Raw genomic sequence first — 24460 nt, 5'->3', positions numbered from 1 at the left:
GCTCAGGTTAGGTGTATTAAAATCACTTCCAACTTAATGTTTTCAACTTAGGTTCATCGGGAAGTAACCCCACTGTAGGTTGAGAAAGATCTCTATACCTCTCTGTACTTGAGTCTCGAATATAAAATGGGGATAGGTGTGCCTGGCTGGCTCAGTGGGTACAGCATGCAACTTCTAATCTCAGCATCATGAGTTCAAGACCCCTGTTGGGAGTGGAGCTTACTCAAAATAAAACAAAATAAGAGAGAAAGATACATCATGAAGTGGGGGGAAACATAATATCCTCCCCATCACTGAGGAGATTAAATAAATTAATATTTGTGAAGTGTTCAGAACAACTCTTGCACAGTAAGTGCCCATGAACCATTACTGGAGAAGGCACATTCTTGTTGTGGGGTCTGAGTTTCAAAAATTGTGTCTTAGTCTAGAAAAAAATTCACTCATTTAATTATAAATGATTTTTTTCCCAGTGCTTACCAAATGTCTACAGTTATGCTAGCTGCTGAAGTAAGAATCAAACAACAACAAAAACAACCAGTTCCTGAATGGAAAAAGAAGTTTAAGATACCATCTCTGATCTCAGACAGCTTACTAGTGTGAAATCACTCAAGTATGTGAAACAATCAAGGTTAAGGGCTGCTAACCCGAGAAAGCCTGAGGTTGATGCCGACAGGAGAGAAGGAAGTGGCCTGCGCTGACTGAAATAGCTGAAGAATGGGTAAAAACTGACTAGTCAGAGAAGAGGAAACAGGCATTATTCCACGCAGACAGGAGCACTTGAGCACAGGAATAATTCGGGGTTGAAAAGGTGAGGGCAGTGGGAACCAAGAAGGAACAAGGGTGTGGGGCCAGAGTGCGGGCGGTTTAACGTTTAAGTACAGGCCACAAGGTCCTCATGCAAGAGGTAAAGGGGAGCCATTTTAGGTTCCTGGGAATGCTATTTTAGCCAGCTGAGAAAAACTGGAGACTCAGGCTGAGCAAAAACAACGCCAAAGTCTATTTTGTCCTTCACCTTGCTTGAAATGTTCCTTCCCTTAAAGGTGGGAGTGTCAAGCGACAGACACGACCCAGGGACGTTCTACCTGGAAATCAGCCGACGCACCAAGTCCTTGATGCCTAATTCCAGTCTGGAATTTTACTGACTAGCTAGCTAACCAAGTTTAGCAAATTGTCAGAAGGAGCTTGCTCACTGAACTGTTATTCGTATTGATGCGGGGGGGGGGGGGACGGAGGGGTCTCGTTTCACTGAGAAAGGACGATGGGAAAGGGTGAGGAGGGAGAGAAAGTGAAAGGAAAGCGACAGAGGTGGGGAAGGGGATAGATGAGAACCCACGGCGAGGGTCCAGCCGGGTGGGCGTCGGGGTCGGGGGTCGCGGGGCCCTCAGGGGCCCCCTGGGGACCCGGCCTCGGGCGCGGCGCGTGTGCTCGCGGGCGGGGCGCCCCCGCGACCGCCGGCGGCCAATCCGGGAGGGCGTCGGGGGAGGGGCGGGGCTTGCCGGCTCCGGCGCCGCGAGTCCTCCTTTTTGCACACACACGAATACAAAGAGCCATACGACCTTCGGGTATCCTTTTTCCATTTTTTTCCCCCTCCTTAATCTTGTGTGTGTTTTCAAAATTTTTAAAAATAGAGATCTGTGGCAGTGCTGGGGTGCGGAAACTGTTGCTAAGGGGAATTTGTGCTTTCCCCCGTTTCTTTTTCTGTCTCTCTTCCTCTTTCTTTTTTCCTGGTCAAGGTTTTAAATATACCAAGAAGTTGAGAAGCAGGATGACCGTGTACAACTATTTACAGCCAAATTTATAGTTTTTTTCTTTTTGTTTTCACAGTTTAAGAACTGGTAAATTTTTGTGGTTGAGGTATTTAAGAAATTTAGCTGCTTGGGGAGTATAGATTTTTTTTTTCTTTTTTTCTTTTTCTTTTTTCTTTTTTTTTTAGGCGGGGTGAAGGGATAATGTATATTTCTGCCACGGGCAACGTCGAAAGAAGCGGAGAATTGAGACTCCCTCACAAAGCTGTTTGCGTGCGTTTTACACACCCTCCTCCAGAACCAAAACCAAGTGGCTTGAATGTGGCAATTGTCCAAGGCCAATAGGTTAAAATGTTTGGATATTATAATTGAGACACTCACCTCCCCGGGGAGGTGGGCAAAGCCCTTCTTACAAATGTGTCTTACATTTTCATGAAGACATTGTGTGCGTGTGTGTGTTTGTATGTGTTTTGAAGCAATTGATTTTATAAAGATTTATCTTGGGGTTTTGTGCTTTGTGTATATGTACAGTATGTGTATATGTGCCATATCAGATTTTGTTTTCGAAAGAGATTACCTTTGATTTTATGTGTGCAAAGTAGCCCTTATTAGGCTGTGATTTTTTTTTCTGTTGTGTTCCCAAATGTGATCCAAATAGGATTTCGTGTGCAAATTAGAGCTTAGAAAATCCTATGCTCAGCATACTTAGGCACTTTCATTTTATGTGCATTTACTGTATTTTTCTACTCCTCTTTTAAAGTACCAGATTAGTGAATAATTAAATAATTCCCAGGGAGTATATAGTCCATGTGGCAAATGAGGGTAGGCAATTTATTGAATCTGTGGTTCGAAGCCTTCTTTAGTGACTGTTTTGCCTTAAGTGGTTTTGCTTTTTATTGTCTCACGTTCTTAAATGTACAGCTGTGTATATTTTGGCCTTTATGTGTGGTTTGGTTGGTGTGTTCAGAAGGGACGTTCTCTCTTGGCTTTTTGACAAAATGGTCGTTTATAGGTTGGGATTTGTTCGAAAAGCTCCACAGCTGGCAAAGTGTCAGGAAAATAATCCAGTCAAGTCCAGATCTCAAAAACCATTCATGGTGGTTGTGATGGGAGAGGGCCAAAGAGGAGGCAAAGGCAAATAATATATAGGAGGGGGATAAGAAATGCATTGTGGTTATCGTGTTGCATTTTTGGATTGAGTAGCCTTCTCCCCAGGTCTAAGAGTCACAGAGAAAAGGGTAAGAAGAGGAGGACAGAACAAGCTCAGAGCAAAGCCTCCTGTTACATGAGCCTTCGTCTCAGGAGCCTTCATCTCACTTCATTCTGTTACTAAGCCACTGTCTCCTATGAGGAGTCATAGGGAAAATATATTCAAATCTGTATTCACAGATTGGAGCGAAAGCACAGGAAGTATATAGGATGATGAGGGAGAAACTGGAATGTCACCAGTGAAGCAGCAATCAGGATATTAAAAAGAATCTACCGTAGAGTTCAAATTTAATTACATCAAAGCTTCTGTAGGAGGATGGAAATACATTTCCATTCCTCAGCCAGAGCCCTACTCAGTTTCGGGTAGGATTTAGGGCGCCTAAACAACAGCTTTAGAATTACTTGTCCCAGGTCTTGAAATTCATTATAATGAAAGTGGCCCTCTGTGGGCTCTCTGGGCTTCTCCCTTGTACTGGGTGTTATTTTTATTTCCTAACAATGCAAGCCAGATCAGTACTTAATAAATACTGTCTCAAATGTGGATCATTCCACAAGTTTAGACCTGCATGCAAATCTCTGAAATCTAGTCAGATTCCAATGACTCTGTGGTGGCAGCAGTGCTGGGAATTTTTAATGGAGTTTTGTTCTCATTTTTTTCCACATCACTGCAGGTCATCACTTTTTAGCTTCCCGGGAGAGAGAGCTTGTCCCAGAGAGGTACACAACCCAAGCTTCTGACTTGCTATTTGATTTTTACTAGGAACCTAGGCTCATGCCTGGTTTCCTTGCATTGAGTCCCACGAATGTATCGTTGGCTTGGCCTTCCTACCAAAGCACAGCTAAACTCGGTTGACTGGGAATCCCCGGGCTCCTAGTGATTAAAACTTTGAACTAAGGGGAACTTCCCACTTTTGCTAGTGGTATCTGAAAGATCCGTAACCAAGGCCGACAGGAATTAAAATCCTTCCATCACCAAATGTATGAGGCCTATTAGTAGCACTGAATTTATAATCGTGTACACGCAGCTTTCTAAGCAGCGACGAACAAACCCAAGTAAACAAAACAAAACAAGCCAAAGATGGCGCCTCATGGCCTTGAGAAAGCTTCGCAGTCGTGTCCCTCCCTGAAGTGGCCCCTCCTTTCCCTGGCTCGTTGAGTGATTGTGGATTGCAGCCAATAACCTCCCCGGCCCTGCTTCCCCCGTCGTCCAGTCGCCAATCACCGGGAGCCAGAGGACAGGCGGGGCGGTGCCTCCCCGCGAGCGCGCGCTGGCGGGGTACACGGGCCGGCGCCGCAGTCTGCCTCAGCCGGGCTGTGCGTTCGTGTAGGCGCCGCTGAGTCAGCTGGAGCCGCGGCGCGGGGCACACGAGGTGGAACACCGGCAGTGACGGAACACCTGTAGGGCTGCCAGAGCCGGGCCGCAGCGGAAAGTTCCCGGTGGCTCTCCGCCCAAGTCCGCAGAGCTTTTGCGGCCACGAGTCTACCCACGGTGACCCGGCGAGATCCCCGATCGGGCCACGGGGCTGTTTGCTCCTACACCCCTTTCCCCGGAACCCCCAGGCCACTCTGCGGTGAGGCTCAAAGGCGAGTCGCCCTCACCCGTGCGGCCTGACCCGAGGGCAGTGCTCGAGCTCTGTCCTCCCAGTGTCGGAAATGGTTCTGCTGTCCCCGGTGCCCACTTGTCATCTCTGACTAATATTTAATCCACTAACATTTACCGAGGGCTCGCAGGGCGCATGATGTGGCTTTAGGAGCTAGCTTTTCATTTTTCAGTTGATCCAGAAATTCAGGACTTGTCCTTTGTGTCAGTCACATTTCTACGGAATTCTTAAACCGAGAATTTTAATTTTAGCCAGTTGCATTTTTAACACATGTAAATAAAAAAGACTGTGGCGCTAGGCTAAAAACTCTTAAACCACTCTACAAGTATACTTGGAATCTTTGGATTAGGGGAAGCCTTTTCTTAGAATCTTATTCTCCCCTTAGGTCTACATCTCTCTGTCTTTTTTAACCTCTGAAAATTAGGTTCTAGACTTTCTCTGCAAAACAGTAGATGGGTCGATCTTTCAAAATGTAGTAAAGTAATATTTTATGGTATTTGCTTTCTTGCTCTGGTGTGATGAAAGGGCTCTTTTTTGATAGGAACAGGTGAGCCGTATTGCACCTCCAAGTGGAGGAGCTGGGCTGACCAGCACTTTGGAGCTTTGAGTGGCCATTTTCCTTTTATTTCTTAAAATGAAAATTACGGTATGAATTGCTGTGCTTTGGTAATCACATTTAAGGAAGTCCACCGCTAGCCTGACCCTGAATGAGTCAAGGGCCCATTACAAAGACATACATCATCAGAGTGATACCATATCATACACATCTATTAAAGAGTGAGGAAACTTTTATTTTTCATAGTTTGGAGGTGAACTCAGTCATGCAGAAAATTCAAACTCAGAATGGGTTGAAAGCAAGCAAGGGAGCTGCCACGAGGATGATATATTTAGTTCTACCACAAATACATGTGACTGGGGAGGAAAGAGGTAGTTAAGATTATGGACACTCTCACCCTGAACTGTCTAAAGAAGATGGGTTTTCTTTCTTTTTTATCTAAATATTTATGAAGAAAATACCAAAATTATTGGAAAGTACATTTTCTGGGCCCCTTTCACATGTGTTAAAATTAAACCAACACTGAATGAACCCCAAACATGTATTTTATGCAAACTTTAGTTTGCCAGCTGCCATCACTTTGTGTTGGCAACTCATCAAAAGAGTAAAGATCTTTTTCTTAAAACTCAATTCTAAAAGTTGATAGCATTTTGCAAAAGACTTGTATATTATTCTGTGGTGGTCAACCTTAGTTTATTCCTTTTCTTTTTTCCTTTCTGGAATGAAAATATGAATTCTTGGCTTGCAAATAAATTAGCAGTCTGAGTTGCAAAAGTTGACTGTATTAAAATGTTTGAGAATGATGGTTTAGACACTGCCCACATAATTTACTATAGTTAACCATTGGTTTGCCAAACGGTGCATGAATGGCTTCATGTGTTATTGAATTAAAGTTATACATTTTGAGAACTAAAATAAAGATATCAGAATAAAGTTTATGTACCTTAATAATATTGACAGTGTTAAATGGGCTCTAGAACCATAAGCCAGTGCTGGAAAAAAGCAAGAATAATTAATTATGTTAGTTTGGAAGCATTAGGAAAGGATTTAACAGGTTTGTAACAACAGATAATGCTGTACTGTTTATAGTAAAGTTCTATTATCAATTTGGATTATTCATACTGAGGAAAATCTGCCTCTAAGTAAAAAGAGAGTCTTAATACTGTATCTCTTTGTCTTCCTCTCTCCACCTCAATGAATCTTTGCTCTGTATTCATTTTTCTTCTCTGTAGTTTTAGGGAAAAGTTACTCTTCCTTCCTTCTCACATTGGGAGGATCCTTCCTAGAAGAAAACTAATTCTTTTCTAATATCTTCATCTTTTACTTTCTCACAGCCGCCTTCTTTTTAAGTCTTGTTGTCCTTCTTTTCGTTTCATTTTTTAAAGTTTTTATGTATTTGACAGACAGAGGTCACAAGGAGGCAGAGAGGCGGGCAGAGAGAGAAGATGGGAAGCAGGCTTCCTGCCGAGCAGAGAGCCCAGTGCGGGGCTCAATCCCAGGACCCTGAGATTATGACCTGAGCTGAAGGCAGAGGATTAACCACCTGAGCCACCCAAGCGCCCCCATTTTATTTTATTTTTAAAAGATTTTATTTATTTATAGAGAGGCGGGCAGAGAGAATGGGGGGGAAGCAGGCTCCTTGCTGAGCAGAGCCCAATGCTGGGCTCAATCCCAGGATTCTGAGATCTAAGCTGAAGGCAGAGAGGCTTAACCCACTGAGCCACCCAGGCGCCCCATTTTATTTATTTTTCTTTACTTTTCTTTCTTTCTTTTTTAAAGTAGGCTGCACACCCAACCTGGGGCTCGAATTCACAACCCTGAGATCAAGAGTCATATGCTGTACTGACAGGCAGCCAGGTACCGTTGGTAGTTCTATTCTTAATTTATTGAGGAACCTCCATACAGTTTTCCAGAGTGGCTGCACCAATTTGCATTCCTAACAACAGTGCACAGAGTTCCTTTTCCTCCACATCTTCACCAGCACTTGTTGTTTCTTGTGTTTTTTATAGTCATTCTGAGGGGTGTGAGATGATACCTCATTGTGGTTTTGATTTGCATTTCCCTGATGAGTGATGTTGAGCATCTTTCCATGTGTCTTTTGGCTATCCGTCTGACTGTCTTCTTTGGAGAAATGTCTCTTCACGTCTTCTGCCATATTTAAATTGGATTATTTGGGTTTTTTTGTGTTGAGTTATATAACTTCTTTAATTTGGGGTACCTTTATTGAATATGTCATGTGCAAATATCTTCTGTCATTCAGTAGGTTGTCTGAGTTTTGTTGACTGTTTCCTTTGCTGTGCAGAAGTTTTTTGTTTTGATGTAGTCCTGTTATTGTTTGTTTTTGGGGGGAGGGGAGGCAAGGGGAAAGAAAAAAAAATTTTTTTAAAGATTTTATTTATTTATTTATTTATTTATTTTTTTTTAAAGATTTTGTTTATTTATTTATTTGACAGACAGAGATCACAAGTAGGCAGAGAAGCAGGCCGAGAGAGAGGAGGAAGCAGGCTCCCTGCTGAGCAGAGAGCCCGATGTGGGGCTTGATCCCAGGACTCTGGGATCATGACCTGAGCCGAAGGCAGAGGCTTTAACCCACTGAGCCACCCAGGCGCCCCTAAAGATTTTATTTATTTATTTGACAGAGAGACAGCACGCATGAGAGGGGAGAAGGTCAGAGGGAGAAGCAGACTCCTCGCTGAGCAGGGAGCCCGATGCGGGACTCTATCCAGGGACTCTGGGATCATGACCTGAGCTGAACGCAGTTGCTTAACCAACTTAGCCAGCCAGGTGCTCCGAAAGAGAGAATTTTAAGCAGGGTCTACACCCAGTGCAAAGCCTGACCTGGGGTTCTGTCTCACCACCCTGAGATCAAGGCTTGAGCCAAGCCACTTAACAGACGGAGCCACTCAGGCACTCCCCAATAGTTTATTGTTGTTTTTGTTTCCCTTGCCTCAGGAGATATATCTAGAAAAAACGTTGCTGTGGTTAATGGCACAGAAATCACTGACCTTTTTCTTTCTGCTTTGTAAATAGTGAAGTTCTAGAGCCTCTTCTGACTTCCTTTTTATTTCCTTCCTTCCTTTCATAACTAAACTCTAGAAAACTTAATTTCATGTCTTGTTTGCATTTTCTGTCCATCAATTTTTCTTTCACCTACTGCTTTGTATTACTTTCACTGAAAAATTATCGCTCTGGTCATGACCAATGACCATCACAGACAAATAAAATGTATCTCCTTAATTTTCATCTTCTTTAGTCATTCTGCTGCACCTGTCACAGTTGATTAGATCCACATTCTTGAAATTCTTTCTACATTGGCTTTCATAACACTTTTTCTCTCACCTCACTGACCATTCTTCTCTTTTAATGAAGCCTCTTGCACAGGTTGGCTTTAAGCGCTGTCTTTGGCCTTTACATTTCACACTTTATCCTTACTCTGTGGAGAATGCATTCACTCTCAGGTTCAACTACCACCCTCCAGCTAAAGATTCTAAATCTGCATTCCAGCCGCGACCTTCCTTGTGGTTTTTCTTTGTTTTGTTTTGTTTTCGGTCCTAGTCAGTTGCTGGTAGGACATCCATTTAAAGATGTTGCTATCAGTTTGAAATTTAACTTGTCAAGTAAATACACATCTGGGGTGCCTTGCTAGCTCAGTTGATAGAACATGTGACTCTTGATCTCGGGGTGGTGAGTTTGAGTACCAAGTTGGGCGTAGAGCTCACTAAAAAAATAATAAATACATACATACATATATACACACACATCTTTTCTAACATGATGGTGCCTCCTCTCAAAGTCTTCATTTCTTTCTTTATTTTTTTTTAAGGTTTATGTAAGAGAGAGTATGTGCGCATGTACACACGTCAGCGGGTTGGCAGGGTGGGAGGCAGCGGGAGAGGAGAGACTCTCAGGCAAGATCCTTTGAGCACAGAACCTGATGTGGGGGTGATCCCACAACCCAAATCATGACCTGAGCCAAAACTAAGACTGGGATGCCCAACCAGTTGAGCCACCTCAACATTTTCATTTCTGTCATTCTGTTATTGGTACCATCTGCTGACCCTCAGGTTGATCTTGAAGTTGTCTTTGCCAGTATTTCTGTGCCCCGCATTTATTAAGTAAAAAAATATTGGGTGCCTGGGTGGCTCAGTTGGTTGGGCAACTGCCTTCAGCTCAGGTCATGATCCTGGAGTCCTGGGATCCAGTCCCGCATCGGGCTCCCAGCTCCACAGGGAGTCTGCTTCTCCCTCTGACCTTCTTCCCTCTCCTGCTCTCTCTCACGGTCTCTCTCTCAAATAAATAAATGGAATCTTTAAAAAAAAATTATCAGGTTTTCTGTCAGAATGTTGAACCTTCATATCCACAACCCTCATTCTCAACTCACTTCCGGTTTGAAGAGTCTCCTAATACTATCTAACCCTTCCACTTTAGGTGTCTAAGACAAGGGTCAGCAAATTGCCATCCATAGGCTAAGTCTGGCCTGCCGTCTGTTTTTGTATGGCCCATGACCTAAGAATGGCTTTTATATTTTTTAATGTAAGTGTTAAATATAATATCTTATGACATTTCTGTGTTTATAAATAGATTTTATTGGAACACAGTCATTGTTTATGTCTTGTCATGTTTATGTATTATCCATGGCTGCATTGTGCCACAATGGCAGAGTTAAGTAGTTATGACAGCAACCACATGACTTGCGAAGCCAAAATTACTCTGTCTGGTCCTTTATAGGAAATAGTTTTCTCACCCCTACTCTTGGAGTTTCCTTAACATGGCTTTCAGAGTCCTGTGTCAGCTTTCCATACCTTTGCTCTGACCTCACACACATACAGCGTAAATTCCTATAATGTTTGTTTTTCCTCTCATCTCTCACGTCTTCCCACCCTACCAGTTCCTTTTATACATTGTCCAAGGCTTGGTTGGAGGTTCTTCTTCTGTAAGACCCCTTTCTCATATGATTCGTTTTGTTGATCTCTCCAGTATTTTGAACTGTCTCCTCAAGAATTTTTGTCTGCACCCATATTTTTAGGCACTTGTGTATATTCTGTTTTGTTTCTTAGACATTCCATTCTCACATATGCTGTAAGCTTTTTGCATTCTCACATATGCTGTAAGCTTTTTCATTTTGCATGTAGGGACTTTGTCTTCCCTTCATTTGAGTATTTGGTGGTGGCAATCCATTTTGGTGACTCATCCTTCAGCATGATCTTGCATAGAGAATTTTTAGAAACTTTTTTTTTCAACTTGTTTTTCTGTAATAGGGATGTATGTAGTTATGTTTTTTGTTTTATGTATGTTTGTTTTTAATCCAACTTATCCAGCATTTAGATTGTTATCTGGTTAGGAAATATTATAATGTGAAATATTCCTTCATTACTTGCTGGCTTTCCTTTCTTTCCTTGTCCTTTCATTTCAGTGTCTTAGAGCTTAAGGAAATACAGGAGCCAGGAAAATTAAGTCATCAGGAATGTCCACAGAAACCGAGTAAGGGTTGTTTGAATACCCATTGTGCTATAGTGCACTGTACTGAGTTTATATAGACCGGTTAGTAAACAAACAAACACCAATTATTGCTCTGAATGTGACATTCTAAAATAGACATAGTTAGGGGCACCTGAGTGGCTCAGTCAGTTAAGCGTCTGACTCTTGATTTTAGCTTAGGTCATGATCTCAGAGTTGCAAGATTGAGCCCCACGTCAGGCTCTGTGCTGGGCATGGAGCCTGCTTAAGATTCTCTCTCTCTTTCTGCCCCTTACCCCAAATAATAATAATGAAAAATAAATAAATAAAATGACCATAGGTGTTTTTTTTTTTAGATTTTATTTATTTATTTGAGAGAGAGAGCACAAGTTGGGGAGAAGGGCAAAGAGAGAGAGAGAAGCAGACTCCTTGCTGAGCAGGGAACCTCACAGGGTTCGATTGCAAGACTCTGAGAGTGTGATCTGAGCCAAAAAGGCAGACGCTTAACTGACTGAGCCACCCAGATGACCCAGACGTAGTTAGGTTAATATACAAAATAGAAAAGCAGAAAGAAATTGAGGAAAAAAATTAGAGACAGTAGAATTATAATTTGGGATGGGGGAGGGGCAAAGGGAGAGGGAGGGAGTGATTCTTAAAAGCAGGCTCCATACCTAGCCCAGAGCCCAATGTGGGGCTCAATCTCTCAACCCTGAGATCATGACCTGAACTGAAATCAAGAGTCGGACGCTTAACCGACTGAGCCATTCAGGCACCCCAAATCATGATTTTTTTTTATGTCAACACACATATGAAAATATATCTTTAAAAGCTAGCAAAGTTGTATATTATCCCCAGTCTGAAGCCGGTTCATGAGACTAAGCAAATTGCAAATACTTTGTTTTCTTAATTACCTCTCTAATGTATACCATAGAAGTTTTTATATGCATACATGCATCTTTGTAGACTTGAATTTATTGTTGCTTAGAAATTTGTTATTAAATTTAGGGGGAAAATCCCTCAAGTTCCATTTCAAGGCACAGCATTTTTTTTTTTTTTCAAGATTAGGAAATCAGGATGGAGCTCCAGGATGGAACACAAAATATTTTGGGAATAATCATCCTACCATCCAGCTGCTATTTACGGGGCACGGACTGCATGCCAGCACTCTGTAGGTGCCTTACCTACATTACATATGTGTAGTCGTCACCAAAACACTCCCAAGTTGGCAGAGGAGAGCGCTGGGGCTCAGAAGAGGGAATCATTTTTCCAAGTTCACACAGCTGTTAAGTAGTGGAGCAGGATGAGAAATACATATATTTTTTTACTTTTTTCTTTTTCTTTTTTCTTTCTTTCTTTCTTTTTTTTTTTTTTTTAATACTTCCAGTTCAGTGCTGTTTTGGATTGATGATCTGGGAATGACCATTCAAGGGGGAGGGGAAGGGCTTGAGGCAGGCACAGCACTGGCAGGGGTTAAGGCACTTGCAAGAAAGAGTAAGTGTTTGGGGCAAGAATGTAGCTTTTGTCATTTTGGTACCAGAAGGGGTACCCCACCCAGTGTGCCAACCTGATGCGTCTTAGTATCTGATTTTACAAATACTGAACCCAGCTGGCAACCATTTGTATCTTATCTTCTACATAACTGTCTTTTTCTCACAACAGCTGTGTTTCAGGTGACACTCCTTGCATGGTGTTGGTTAAAAACCCGGCAAGAACAGCGAAGGCCCTTATTTAGGAAGGGAAAGGATTTATAAATGCTTCATCCATAAACTGACACCGGACTCGTTTACTGCCTTCTTCTAACCTTTAGTTTCAGGTTAAGCTTGCCTTCCAGTGACTCTTTTTTTTTTTTTTTTTTTTTTTTTTTTTTTTTTTTTTTTTTTTAAAGATTTTATTTATTTATTTTACAGAGAGAAATCACAAGTAGATGGAGAGGCAGGCAGAGAGAGAGAGAGGGAAGCAGGCTCCCTGCTTGAGCAGAGAGCCTGATGCGGGGCTCGATCCCAGGACCCTGAGATCATGACCTGAGCCGAAGGCAGCGGCTTTAACCCACTGAGCCACCCAGGCGCCCCCCTTCCAGTGACTCTAATGACAGAGAAGCTGCAAATGGATATGAGTGAAGTTCTTACATGTCAAAACCTGGCACAGAAACATTTTTGTTTGTTTGTTTTTATGTATAAAAGGTGGAAAGAGCAAATCAAAGGCTATTCTTTAATAGCCAAATGTAATTAAAATGCATGGTCAGATTTACATTTTAGTACCGAAGAGGCACTAAATGAGATTGCTGATTCAAAAAAAAGAAACCCAAATCTCAATATATAGAAAATCTTCTTACCCGCCTCCTCTTTTTTTTAATTGTGATGTTATGATATCATTTATAGGGTAAGATGGAAATGTATCTCTTGTGGAAACTGTAAATATACCTAAGATTCTATCTTAGGGAGCTTCAGACAGAGGGATTTTTTTTTCCCCCTATAATCAAGTATTTAGCAAAGACAACATGAAGCTCCTTGGACTGTGCTCAGTCATACAGTCCAACCTTCCCATACCTTTTTTCTTTTTCTCCTAGAGTAGTTTAGTTGCTTACCTAGGGTGATTCAAAAGTGAGACACTTTGGTTTATCATCAATATTCTGGTTTTGTCTTTGATGGGGCTGGTCATGTGGGGACTGAGCTATTTCAACATGCCTTTTGAGCTTTGTCCCTCCGTCAAGGAGCTTGAGAAGTGGAGATGAGGGGCCTCAGAGGTGATTTCTCCGACCTACCAGCTGTAGGATTCAGAACAGCTGGATTTCTTTTCAGAGGCTGGAGGCCCAGATGCACAAATGTGAGAGCCAGGGGCTGGTTGGCCTGTGGTCACCACAGCTTGATTCTCTGATCCAGCTTTTCCCTTCCTTTCCCTGCCCCATCCCCAAAGCGCCAGTGATAGAATCGTGTGAGGTTGGTGACGTGTTGAGGGCTGTCGGCATATTCCTTACTTAGGAGTCTTACTCTGAATGCATGTGTAAGAAAATTATAGAGCGGGTAGAATCGTGATTCTCTATGTCAACAAAAAGTGGTTATCAGTTAAAAAAATAAGCACTAGATTGAAAGTGGCAATAACTGGATTCTGCTGTCTCCCTTGACCTTGAAAAAGATCTATAACTCGTCTGCATGTCTCTTCGGTGTACCTGGGGTAATGTGTATTTCCTAGAGCTTCGGTGTGGTTTAGATAACCTGCGGGAAGGGTTTTGAACTCCTTAAAGAATGATGTCCTTTTGAGTCCCCCACCCCTCTGTTCCTCAGGTTGGAGTGGTGGTGGGGTTCCATGCTTGGGTGCAGGAAGAATACCTTCTACCCCTTGACACTGTATTCATCAGGAAGGCCTGTGTAGGCACCACCCTTTGGGTCAGCAGTGATTGGGACCCCCACCGCGCTGTGCTGGGAGAGTACAGGATCTGCAGATAGAAGAAGGCATCTCTCTGCAGGCTGAGGACAGGCAGCCATGGAAGGTGTACTCCTTCCTGGCTTGCCTACTCCTCCTTCACCCAGCCCGCCGCCTGGTACCCAGGCTCCTCTGGTCACCTGCCATGACACAGGAAAGTGAATCCAAAGAGGCTGGTGCTTCCCGCCTGCCTCGAGTGGGGCCGACTGGGAACACCTTTCTGAGCAACTCAGCAGTGTGAGCATACTTGTTCCCGCTGCCATCAGCCATGTCCTTCAGTGCCACCATCCTCTTCTCCCCTCCCGGTGGCAGCGAGGCCAGATGCTGCTGCTGTGCTTGCAAGAGCGAGACCAGCGCGAGCAGCGCAGGGTCCCAAGGCGGGAACCCTCCCGCCAGCACCCCCATCACGGTGACTGGACACGGCCTGGCCGTTCAGAGTTCCGAGCAGCTCCTGCACATTATCTACCAGCGGGTGGAGAAGGCTGTGGGCCTGGCCGAGGCTGCTCTGGGGCTCGCCAGGGCCAACAACGAACTGCTGAAACGTCTCCAGGAGGAGGTGGGTGAACTGAGGCAAGGGAAAGCCTCTGCCCCCAACGAGGATGCGGACAGCCGGGCGCACGACTCCCCGCCCGAGGAGCCGGGGCCTCTCAAGGAGAGCCCTGGGGAGACGTGCAAGGCAGCGGCCGCGGCGGAAGAGGAGTGTGACAGCGTGGGCAGCGGCATGCAGGTGGTGATCGAGGAGCTGTGGCAGGTGGGAGCCGCCTCGGCCGTGGGGCCCGGGCCCTTGGGCTTCCCGGCCGCGCAGAGAGACGCGCGGCTCCCGGGGTGCCCCCTGGCGGCCGGCGACGCGGCCCCGCTGCTCAATCCCGTGAGTAGGGCCGCAGAGCGGGACGCGCGTGTCCTGGGGTGGCTCCCGAGGGCTTCTCCGGTCCTGTCCCTCTTCCTTCTGCCTCCCTCTGGCTTCTGTCCGGCCTTCAGCCTCGCTTTTGGGGGTTACTTGTGCGCAAACAGGACAGGCCCGGCCGTCCCTTGCCGGCGGGCATAGGCAGCCCTCGTGTGCCTGGCTCCCCACCGCAGCCCGTATGGCAGGAGCTCGACTCCGGGGTGCGGGGCGCTGGCCGTGGCCTCCCCTGCCTCAGGAGCTCTGCGTGCCACCCTCTCCTCCACAGCTGGCTCCTCTGCTCCAGGGGCTCTGCCTCTCCTGGCGAGGAGGCCTGCCGCGCACAGACGGCTCATTCATATTTTATCACGAGCCCTCCGCCTGCCAAGAGGAATTCAGTACAGAGAGATGGGAATGGAGGGGGGGGCAGGCAGAGGTGGAGAGAGAGGGAGGGGACGGGGGAGGGACGGAGAGGGAGGAGAGCGGGAGAGGACAAAGGGAATGGAAGGACAGGGGTAGGGAGGGAAGGAGGCAGGTGGAGAGGAAGGGTTGAGGAAGGAGGGAAAGTGAAAAGAGCACAGAGGAAAGGTGAATCTAAATGGGAAGAGAATTGAGGCGGGCAGGAGAACGTGGGGGAAGGTGGGAAAGAGGTGGAGGAAAAGGGAAAACGGGAGGATGAGAAGTGGACAGCTGGGAGTTCCTGGGAAGAGAGAGATGTCATCGTCGGGAGAAGAAGGGGAGCAAGCGGGCATATTTTGTGAGCAGGAAAAGACACAGAAGTACACTGTGATATTTCAGTTTCTTTACTGCTCAGGGCCATCTGAGCAGGAAAACCCTGGCTGAGTGGAGTAAAAACTGCAGAGCGTGGCACTTGGAAGTATGAAAAGGAGATGGAGCAACTAGGGAGATCACAGAGATGGGAAAGTAACAGATGTGTCACCACTTGAGAGACAGTGGGAGGTCTGTCAGCTCTCCTCCCCCATGATCCCTCTCCCCACGTCCTCTCTTTCCTCCTCCCTCATGCACAACAAGGTCCAGACACCCAGGAAAGAGAGAAGGAGCAGAGCACACAGGGGAGATGGAAGGGAGGAAACTCCCAGCCCATCTGCTAGATCTGAGAAATGAATGTAGAAGCCCCTGTCCTCCTCCAGTGCCACCCTGTGGCTGGTCACTGCTCCCTGAAGGCCTAGACATGTGGTGGGTGACGACCACTGCCGCTTGCCCCATTCAGCCCAGCCAGGACTCTGGATGGGGGAGCTGCAGGGAGGTGGGAGGAGGCAGGGGGCACTAGGTGCCAGGCTAGGCGATGCCCTGAGCTTTGGTTCTGTCAGGCAGAGAAGGCTTCCAAGCCGACAGGATGGAATTAGATTTCACAGCGCAGAAAGCAGCTCACAGGTCTATAAATCTCAGCTTCCTCCCCCGCTTCTTTCTGTTTTTTTTTTCCCCCACTTTCACTGTTTTGTTTTCTTGGCTGCAGAAATCCCCCCTCCTTTCTTCCCTCTCTCTCCTTCCTCCCTCCTTCCTTTCCCTGCCCTGTATGTCCTTGAGTGAGGGCACAGGCAGCAAGTGGATGTCAGGACAACAATGACAGTCGGGTGAGGCCAGAGCAGGATCAAGATGGGGCACAGACAGATCCTGTGAAGGGAATGGGGGGGGGCAGTTGGTGCCAGCCTCTCTAGAAATTATTGACTTTTTTTTTTTTTTTTAAGATTTTATTTATTTACCTGACAGACAGAGATCTCAACTAGGCAGAGAGGCAGGCAGAGAGAGGAGAAAGCAGGCTCCCTGCTGGGCAGAGAGCCCAGTGCAAGGGGGGGCGGAGAGTAGGGTGGGGGGGCTCAATCCCAGGACCCTGAGACCATGACCTGAGCTGAAGGCAGAGGCTTAACCCACTGAGCTACCCAGGTGCCCCATTTTATTTATTTTTTCTTTTCTTTTCTTTTTTTTTTTTTTAAGTAGGCTGCACACCCAACCTGGGGCTTGAATTCACAACCCTGAAGGAAGAGGTTTAACCCACTGAGCCACCCCGGTGCCCTGAAATTTCTGACTTTATATCTCTCTTCTTTGCTCCCATTTTTCTCCTGTTTCTCCTGTTTGTGTTATCATTTTATTTTCTTGTTCTTTCTCTTGCTTGATGTTCCTTTCTTATCACTTCCTCCCCCAATCCTTTTAGACAAAATACTTGCCTGGCTATGATTCTTACACCCAAGAGCAAATCATAGATGATTCCTCACAAATAGAGCATCAGAAACAAGCTTTGTCCTTGTAATCAGTCCTGTGGGTAACGATTCAACTCGAGAGGCCATGTATTTCTAAGAAATATTTGCCAACACTCCCATAGGAGCCCCCGAGAAACAAGCTGTTGACCATTAAAGACTGTGCTGGATTTCCCCTGCTTTCTGCTCTCTCTATTCACTATCCTTGGCCAAAGAATGATGGTTGACCGAGTTCCCCTAAGCCTGGATGGCTAATGGGCTATTCTTTTTTATGTTCTTAGCTGGTGGATGATTATGTGGCCTCTGAGGGTGCAGTACAGCGGGTGCTGGTCCCTGCTTATGCCAAGCAGCTCTCACCAGCCACACAACTGGCTATCCAGCGGGCAACCTCAGAGACAGGGCCAGAAAATGGAAGCAAGCTGCCACCATCCCGCCCCGAGGACATGCTCAGTGCTGCTGCTGCGCTGGAAGGTGCCTTGGAAGAGTCAGGCCCTGGGGGAACAGGGGAGCTGAGACACTCTCTAGGGTTTACTGCTTCCCCATGCAGGACCAGAGGGAGTGGGCAGAAGAACTCCAGGCGCAAGCGGGATCTGGTACTCTCTGTGAGTGAGCTCAATTCTATACATTTTTCTTCAGTTTGGAGAGAGAAATGAAGAATGAAGTGTGGGTTGATTTTAAATGTCCCATATTGAATGAATGGTGTCCTGGATCCTACTGGAGGGGGAGGGAAAACAAGGAGACAGGCTGGTCCATGGCCCTAAGGATGGGCAGGCCCCCTGCTAATCAGGGAACTTTAAAAAAAAAAAAGAATTATTTATTTGAAGGACAGAGATCACAAGTAGGCAGAGAGACAGGTGGGGTGGGGGGGGGGGTGGGCAGGGGGAAGTAGCAGGGAGCCGTATGTGGGGCTCAATCCCAGGACCCTGGGATCATGACCTGAGCTGAAGGCAGAGGCTTTAACCCACTGAACCACCGAGGTGCCCCATTGGGGAACTTTTGAAAGGCTTTTCCAAATAGCTTGAAATATTCTGTTTATAAAGAAGGGTTTCCTATCACCTCTCCTCCCCATGAACTAATAGTCCTGATGGGAAGATCTTTAAAGGATTGAGCGGCCTGACCACTGAAGGGTAGCACGGGAAACAGCCTGCAGATAACTGGTGTTCAGGGTAAGCAGCAAGGGACCCCTTGGCAGAATGGCCAAGGAATGCTGAGGTGGCACAGCCCAAGGGCACAGAGGGCCCCTCATCTCTCAGCTCAGTTAAAAAGGTTTGGTGAGTCTAGGGATTCCAAGGGCTCTTGGCAGGGAAGGTACTGGGCTGAATCAGTTGGGCCTAAAACTTGGGAGTGGCTTGGAGCTTTGGGAGCACCCCTAAACATCCTTCAGTGCACAGGGCAGCCACCCACAATGATTCGACCTAAAACATCCATTGTGCCAGGGTCAAGAAACCCTACTCTAGGGTGACCATAGTCCCTTGGATCGCCTTTGCATCCCCAGACATCTTTCTGATAACGGGGGGGGGGGTGTTCTTTAGCTAGATCCTGTTCATATGGACTATAAGGCATTTCCCTTCTCTGGCTCATGGCTGATAGAGTCATTGGAGAGTTCTGAATAGGAGGGGAGTTCACCATTCACACCCACCAGAAATCTCATCACAGTGTAGCCCTGTTCCTCTTGTCACAATATTAATAAATGTTGAAGCCCACCCAGTACTGTGCTTACCAACTTCATCTTAACTGAAGATTCTTCTTTCATTACTTCTTGTTTCTTTTTCCCTTGTCTACAGGCTCCTGACTCTTACCTTCCCTTTCCTCTGGTTTGTTTTTACATTAAAGGTTTCTTTCCTTCCCTGGGAAGGAAGACACCATTCATAATCAGAATCAGCTGGTTTCTAACCTTCATTTTAAATTTTGGTTATGTTCAGGTATAGCTCACTTATCAAAAACAGGGAATGGGTTTAGTTTTTCTGTCTGAAACTTCTGGCCCAAGAGGGCCACTCTTGCTGCCAGTGACAGAAATGGAGCATATACCTAGAAATGGATTGCAAGGGATTTCCCAAAACTTCATAGTGTTTAAATCATGAGTAAATGCATAATAATTACAATTTGCTTAAAAATGGGACTTTTGACCACTCCCAATTCTTCCTACCTCCTCCAGCGAGAGGTCTGGGGTTGAGGCCTAGCTGCTGCCTGCCTTTTGGAGAGCCGGGTGGAACTGAGGACCTTACAGGAGGACAATGTGCTCACCCCTCCTGCTCTGTTACAGATGCTTGAAAGGGCTCTGGAGGATCAGTCAGGGAATTCTCCTGCCCATCCCAGAGGAAGGTTTCAAATGTACTTGTGCCAGATTGGTTTCGAGGGAGAGGGTTAGCTGCAGGCCTTTAGTCTTCCAGCCTTTAGCTCTGGGAAGGAATCAGAGAGGCATCCCTCCAGTCTGCTTGGGTCACTGGGGATTGCTGCTAGGGATCCAAAAGGACCAAATGGGAACCACAGACTTCTTGGAATGCGGCAGATCCCAGCCACACCTTGGGGAAATGTATTTATTTTTAGCTCGCTCAGGAGGTAGGTGAGCCAGCAGCCTTCACAGTCTTAACACTTATTATTGTCTTAGAGTATTTTCCCTTTCCACTTCAAGCCTGGTTTGATTTTTGTCAGCTGATCTCTTCCAATCCACTTGAGTTGGAAGCTGTGCACCTCCTCTCCCTTTCTTCTTTTTCCTCCCTCCCTTCCTTCCTCCTCCTTCCTTTTCTTCTTCTCCTCCTCCTCCTTCTTCTCCTTTTTCTTCCTGCAACACTTTCAGATTCTTTCTGAAGCATTCACCTATCTTTTGTGATTCCTTAGGTTGGGACTCTGAAGAGGTAAAATAACCATATCAAATATGAAGCTAATTTAATAACGGTCCTTTTTATAGAGTGGAGGCCCTAACCATAAACACTTGATGGTACTTTCCTAAATGGATATGGTCAGTCCTAGAGGCAGAAGGGTAAACTGGGGACTCCACAGCTGCAGCTGACATCCTGACATGAGTCCATTGGTTTGGGACTGGCAATTTCCACTAACCTAGGGAGCTTGGGATGAAAATACCACCAGAAACACTGGAACTAAATTTAATTGGAAGAAATGTAAAGTCCTGCATCAAAGTTTAAAAAAAAAACAAAACAGTTGCAGAATGGCATAGATAGTAATCCCTGTGAAAAAATGGACTCGAGTTGACTGTATGCTCACTAGGAATGAAAACTGTGACCTTAGGAATAGGGGTGGCATTGCTAAGAAAGGTAATGCCATCTTGGGTTTCATTCCTAGAAGTGTAGTGTGCCACTCAGCAAAGTAATGCTCCCTTTGGCCTGATCTCCACTGACGCATTAGATTCCATTCCCACTGCCACGTTGTCCATGGGACACTGGCAAGCCAGAGAGCCTGATGGTTTTGAGAGGCGTCTGTCTGGAAACTGTGTCATGAGGAATGGCTGAAGAGCTTGGGGACATTTAGCCCGGATAGAAAACCTGGGGAGTACATGAGAGTCTTCAAAGATTTTAGGTGCTATTAGGGGCAAAATTGGCCAGATTTCGGAGTCTAAGACAAAACTTTTTAACAACCAGGGATGTTCAATAGTAAAATAAGCGGACTTGAAAGAATAGTGAGAACCCATTCTTAAAGGTATTCAAGCAAAGCTGAAAGTAAGCCTATAGAATGATGTGAAGTTGGGAGATTGGGTGATAGGGTCTCCAAGATCCTTTGCGTTTCACATTTCTGTTACTTTAGGTTTGTGTTTTTTAGACCATGATGTGTGTACCCTTGAGATTTGTGGTAATGTGCAAAGGAGTATACTTAGGGCATTTTCCTGAGTCCTCAATTTTATGAGACATTAGAATTTCTTAGACATTCAGAAAACATTTAAAAAATTTTTATTTTATTTAAGTTCAATGAATTAACATATAGTGTAGTGTTGTTTTCAGAGGTAGAGTTCAGTGATTCATCAGTTGCATATAGCATCCGGTGCTCATTACAAGACATTTTTAGATTAAAATAAATACAGATACACTGTAAAGAAAACTTGAAAGTTTGCAAGAAGAGGGGCCCTCAAGGAATGTCCATGAGCAGTAGTCCTGGTGTATATTTGCTCTCTCCTGGTTATCAGGAAGGATTATGTTTGTGAAAATGTCTGAGACCTTTTCCCCTAGTGGATTATATTCCCCAGAAAAATAAGTGAAACCAGAGATGATCCTCGAGTCCTCGTACAAATTAAATGAAAAGGACCACAAAAGGGAGGACATTTGAAATACTGACTTGAATAGGCTCTCTGGCTAAGAAGGGGCACCAGCAATGGTGCCCAGCCTATGGGAAGGATTCAGGCAGAGAACCTCATAGGGATGATGCCTAGGGAACAGAGGAGGGTTTCATCATATCCACTCCCAGCTTGAATCTTTTTTTTTTTTTTCCCCTAGAAATTGGTCCACAATGTGCATAACCACATCACCAATGACAAGAGATTCAATGGGTCTGAAAGGTATGATCCTCTTGAGAGAAAAGAATCACAGGGTATTCTGCCTCTTCCCCCCGAGGGCAGTAGAGGGTTACTCCAATGTAACAGTGAGGCTAAGGTTGCCCCCTGCATCCTGTCCTTGGTCATGGGGGAGTTTACCTCAAAGTTGATTCGTGCCAGGAATCTCTGTCTGGCTTTTAAAATGCTGACTGCCTTGTTCATGATCTTCTTTGTGGCAGCATCAAGTCCTCTTGGAATATTTCAGTAGTGAAGTTCCTTCTGGAAAAGCTCAAGCAGGAGCTGGTGACCAGTCCCCACAATTACACTGATAAGGAGCTGAAAGGTGAGAAAAATTGAATTAACCCCCATCCTTTTTCCACTCACTGTTCTTGGTCAGAGAAGAGTTGTAATGGAGGTGATTTAAGCAATTTTGAAAATAGTGGACTTAAAAACATTTTTTTTGGCTATTCTCACACCTTTACAGGATTGTTTCTCTTTGTTTCTTTCTTTGAGAGAGAGGGAGAGATTGAGTGGGATGGGGGAGAGGGAGAGAATCCCAAACAGACTCATCGCTGAGCACAGAGCCCCAACACAGCTTGATCCAGACACTGAGAGCACAACCTGAGCCAAAACCAAGTTGGAAGGTCAGCCGACCTTCTGAGCTGCCCAAGTGCCCCTTTTTCTTTCTTTTAAAAAAATTATTTTAATAATTAAATATTTAATTTAAATATTTATTTATCTATTTAAATATTTATTGGGGAAAGAGAGAGAGAGTGCAAGTAAGGGCAAGGGCAGAGAGAGTCCCCACTGAACATAGAGCTGACTCCGGGCTCCATCTCAAGACCCTGAGATCATGACCTAAGCCCAAATTACTCAACCGACTGAGCCACCTAGGCACCCCAGGATTGTTTCTAATTGCCTTTTTATTCCCCTATCCCACTTGAAATGAAAGTAAGAGAAGGAAAGGACTAACACCAGCAGGCATGATATTTCCACAGGGCCTGAATAGGGCATTACAAAAAGGAAGTCAGAATCCAGACCTGCCCTTTTGTCCCTAAATATTACATCCTGGGTTTTCTATTTTCCTTACTCTTCTCTTATTTGCCCGTAGCTAACCCTGCAGCATTAAGAAAGCTTCTGCTGAAAAACTGCTGGTAATCCCCTACCGGGAGAGTAGAATAGGGATGGGTTTGATTGATCAAGCCCAGGTTGGGGGAGGAAGCTACAGAGCTCGGACTTGTTGAGTGCCAGTGGGAGATATGGGAGGAGTCAGTGCTGGGTGGGGAGGTGAGCAGAGACAGCCAAACCTAAGAGAAGTAAATAGATGCTGATGAGTCTGTGAGAAAACCCACCTTCCAGAGTGATTCTCACCTTCCCAGCCAGTAGTGTTAGGGCAGAAAAAAAAGGGCTGAGGACCTGCTCTCTGCCCCCTCCCATTTCCCTCCTTGCCAGGAGCCTGTGTAGCCTACTTCCTTACTAAGAGGCGTGAGTACCGCAACTCCCTGAACCCCTTTAAAGGCCTGAAGGAAAAAGAGGAGAAGAAGCTTCGAAGTCGCAGATACCGGGTAGGTTTCTAGGCCTTCCTTTCAAGACACTAAACACTAAACCCTACTAAGCTGCAGTGGGACAGGCCAAAGGACGTGGCATCTGAGGATAGGGTTGAGAGCCAGGAATGTTGGCAGATATGGGGGGGCAGTTCTAAGATGACTTGGGGGCTAGGTTCTCTCAGACACAGATTTTATACGGCCTTCTTCCTACGAGAACCCTCTTCCCAAATCTAATCCACAGTTTGTTTCTCTTCCTGTCTCTACCCTGGGCTCCTTCCTTAGCTTTTTGCCAACCGATCCAGCATCATGAGGCATTTTGGACCTGAGGACCAACGCCTGTGGAAGGATGTGACAGAGGAGCTGATGTCAGATGAAGAGGACAGTCTTAATGAGCCAGGTGTCTGGGTGGCCCGGCCTCCCCGGTTCCGGGCCCAGCACCTCACAGAGCTCTGCTACCACCTGGATGCCAACTCTAAGCATGGCACTAAAGCCAACCGTGTGTATGGGCCTCCCTCAGACCGATTACCTTCTGCTGAGGCCCAGCTCCTTCCACCAGAACTTTATAATCCTCATTTCCAAGAAGAGGAAGACGAGGGAGGTGATGAGAATGGACCTGTCTCCCCATCTTTCGACCAACCCCACAAAACCTGCTGTCCTGACTTGAACTCATTCATTGAAATCAAGGTGGAAAAGGATGAATGAAATCTGTAACCAAGAATAACTCTGGATTCTGCCATTCCCCATGTCCCAGGAATGGGGCTTCCCAGAATAACAAGATGTTCTCTGCAGTCTCTCTCTTCTCACCACAGTCCCCAATGGAAGTGAAGCTGGGAGCTGTGGTGGGATAAAAAAAAAAAAAAAACTTACCTAGAAGAGGGACCTCCCTGCTCCCTGGGAACGGCAAGCCAGAAAATGCTTATTTCTAAGCACACACAGTGCCTCGGGGTGCCTGGGCTGAGAAGAGGAGGAGGATGAGTCTAAGAAACATGAGGCCTTCTTGACATATGCCCCATCACGGAGTTTTTTTGGTTGTTGTTTTTGTTTTTGTTTTTTTTCTGGTTTCACTGAAATCTCGGGGAAGCTACCCTGGTTGCACATTCTGCTTCCCCCTGACTGCTTGTCTGGCTCTGCGGTGGCTGCAGCCTGGGACCAGGCCGGGGTCCTACTGCCCCCTGGTGGGCAGTTCTGTCATGGGCTGGAGTCTTCTGAGCACTGCTCCATATTTGGGAACTGGGAGACTAATATAATAGCTGTTGTTTATTGAATTATGTAAGGCAGATTTTATTATTCCCATCTTCCACATGAAGAAATTAAAGCCTAAAGAGTTCCCATGTCCCACTGGCAGCTGC

General features: G+C 45.7%; 1 protein-coding gene across 3 annotated transcripts; it reads left to right on the top strand.

Annotated features, from left to right (window-relative positions):
- Positions 1–1467: 1467 nt before the first annotated feature.
- Positions 1468–24376, top strand: CUNH14orf93 (chromosome unknown C14orf93 homolog). 3 transcript variants are annotated; one of them, XM_004755343.3, is made up of 7 exons: positions 1468–1562; positions 13924–14856; positions 17366–17686; positions 21527–21588; positions 21804–21907; positions 23017–23129; positions 23394–24376. In XM_004755343.3, exons 2-7 carry the CDS (start codon positions 14257–14259, stop codon positions 23811–23813), a joined length of 1620 nt encoding a protein of 539 aa, XP_004755400.1. In that variant the 5' UTR covers positions 1468–1562; positions 13924–14256; the 3' UTR covers positions 23814–24376. The 3 variants fall into 3 exon arrangements, with proteins under 3 accessions (XP_004755400.1, XP_012913106.1, XP_004755398.1); XM_004755341.3 differs by having other exon boundaries at positions 1491–1562; positions 13701–14856; XM_013057652.2 differs by lacking the exon at positions 17366–17686.
- Positions 24377–24460: the final 84 nt, after the last annotated feature.

This window comes from Mustela putorius, unplaced genomic scaffold (genome assembly GCF_011764305.1).
Source record: "Mustela putorius furo isolate JIRA1106 unplaced genomic scaffold, ASM1176430v1.1 tig00003898_pilon_pilon_pilon, whole genome shotgun sequence".
Taxonomy (NCBI): domain Eukaryota; kingdom Metazoa; phylum Chordata; class Mammalia; order Carnivora; family Mustelidae; genus Mustela; species Mustela putorius.
Note: the sequence above shows the minus strand (reverse complement) of the source record. Positions and strands in the feature narration are given on the sequence as shown.

Bases quoted from the DNA above. Each gene is read 5' to 3' on its own strand.
- CUNH14orf93 (XM_004755343.3), top strand. From the start codon at position 14,257: ATGTCCTTCAGTGCCACCATCCTCTTCTCCCCTCCCGGTGGCAGCGAG. The intron at 14,857-17,365 runs GTGAGTAGGGCC...TTATGTTCTTAG, and splicing joins CGGCCCCGCTGCTCAATCCC to CTGGTGGATGATTATGTGGC. The intron at 21,589-21,803 runs GTATGATCCTCT...TCTTTGTGGCAG, and splicing joins AGATTCAATGGGTCTGAAAG to CATCAAGTCCTCTTGGAATA.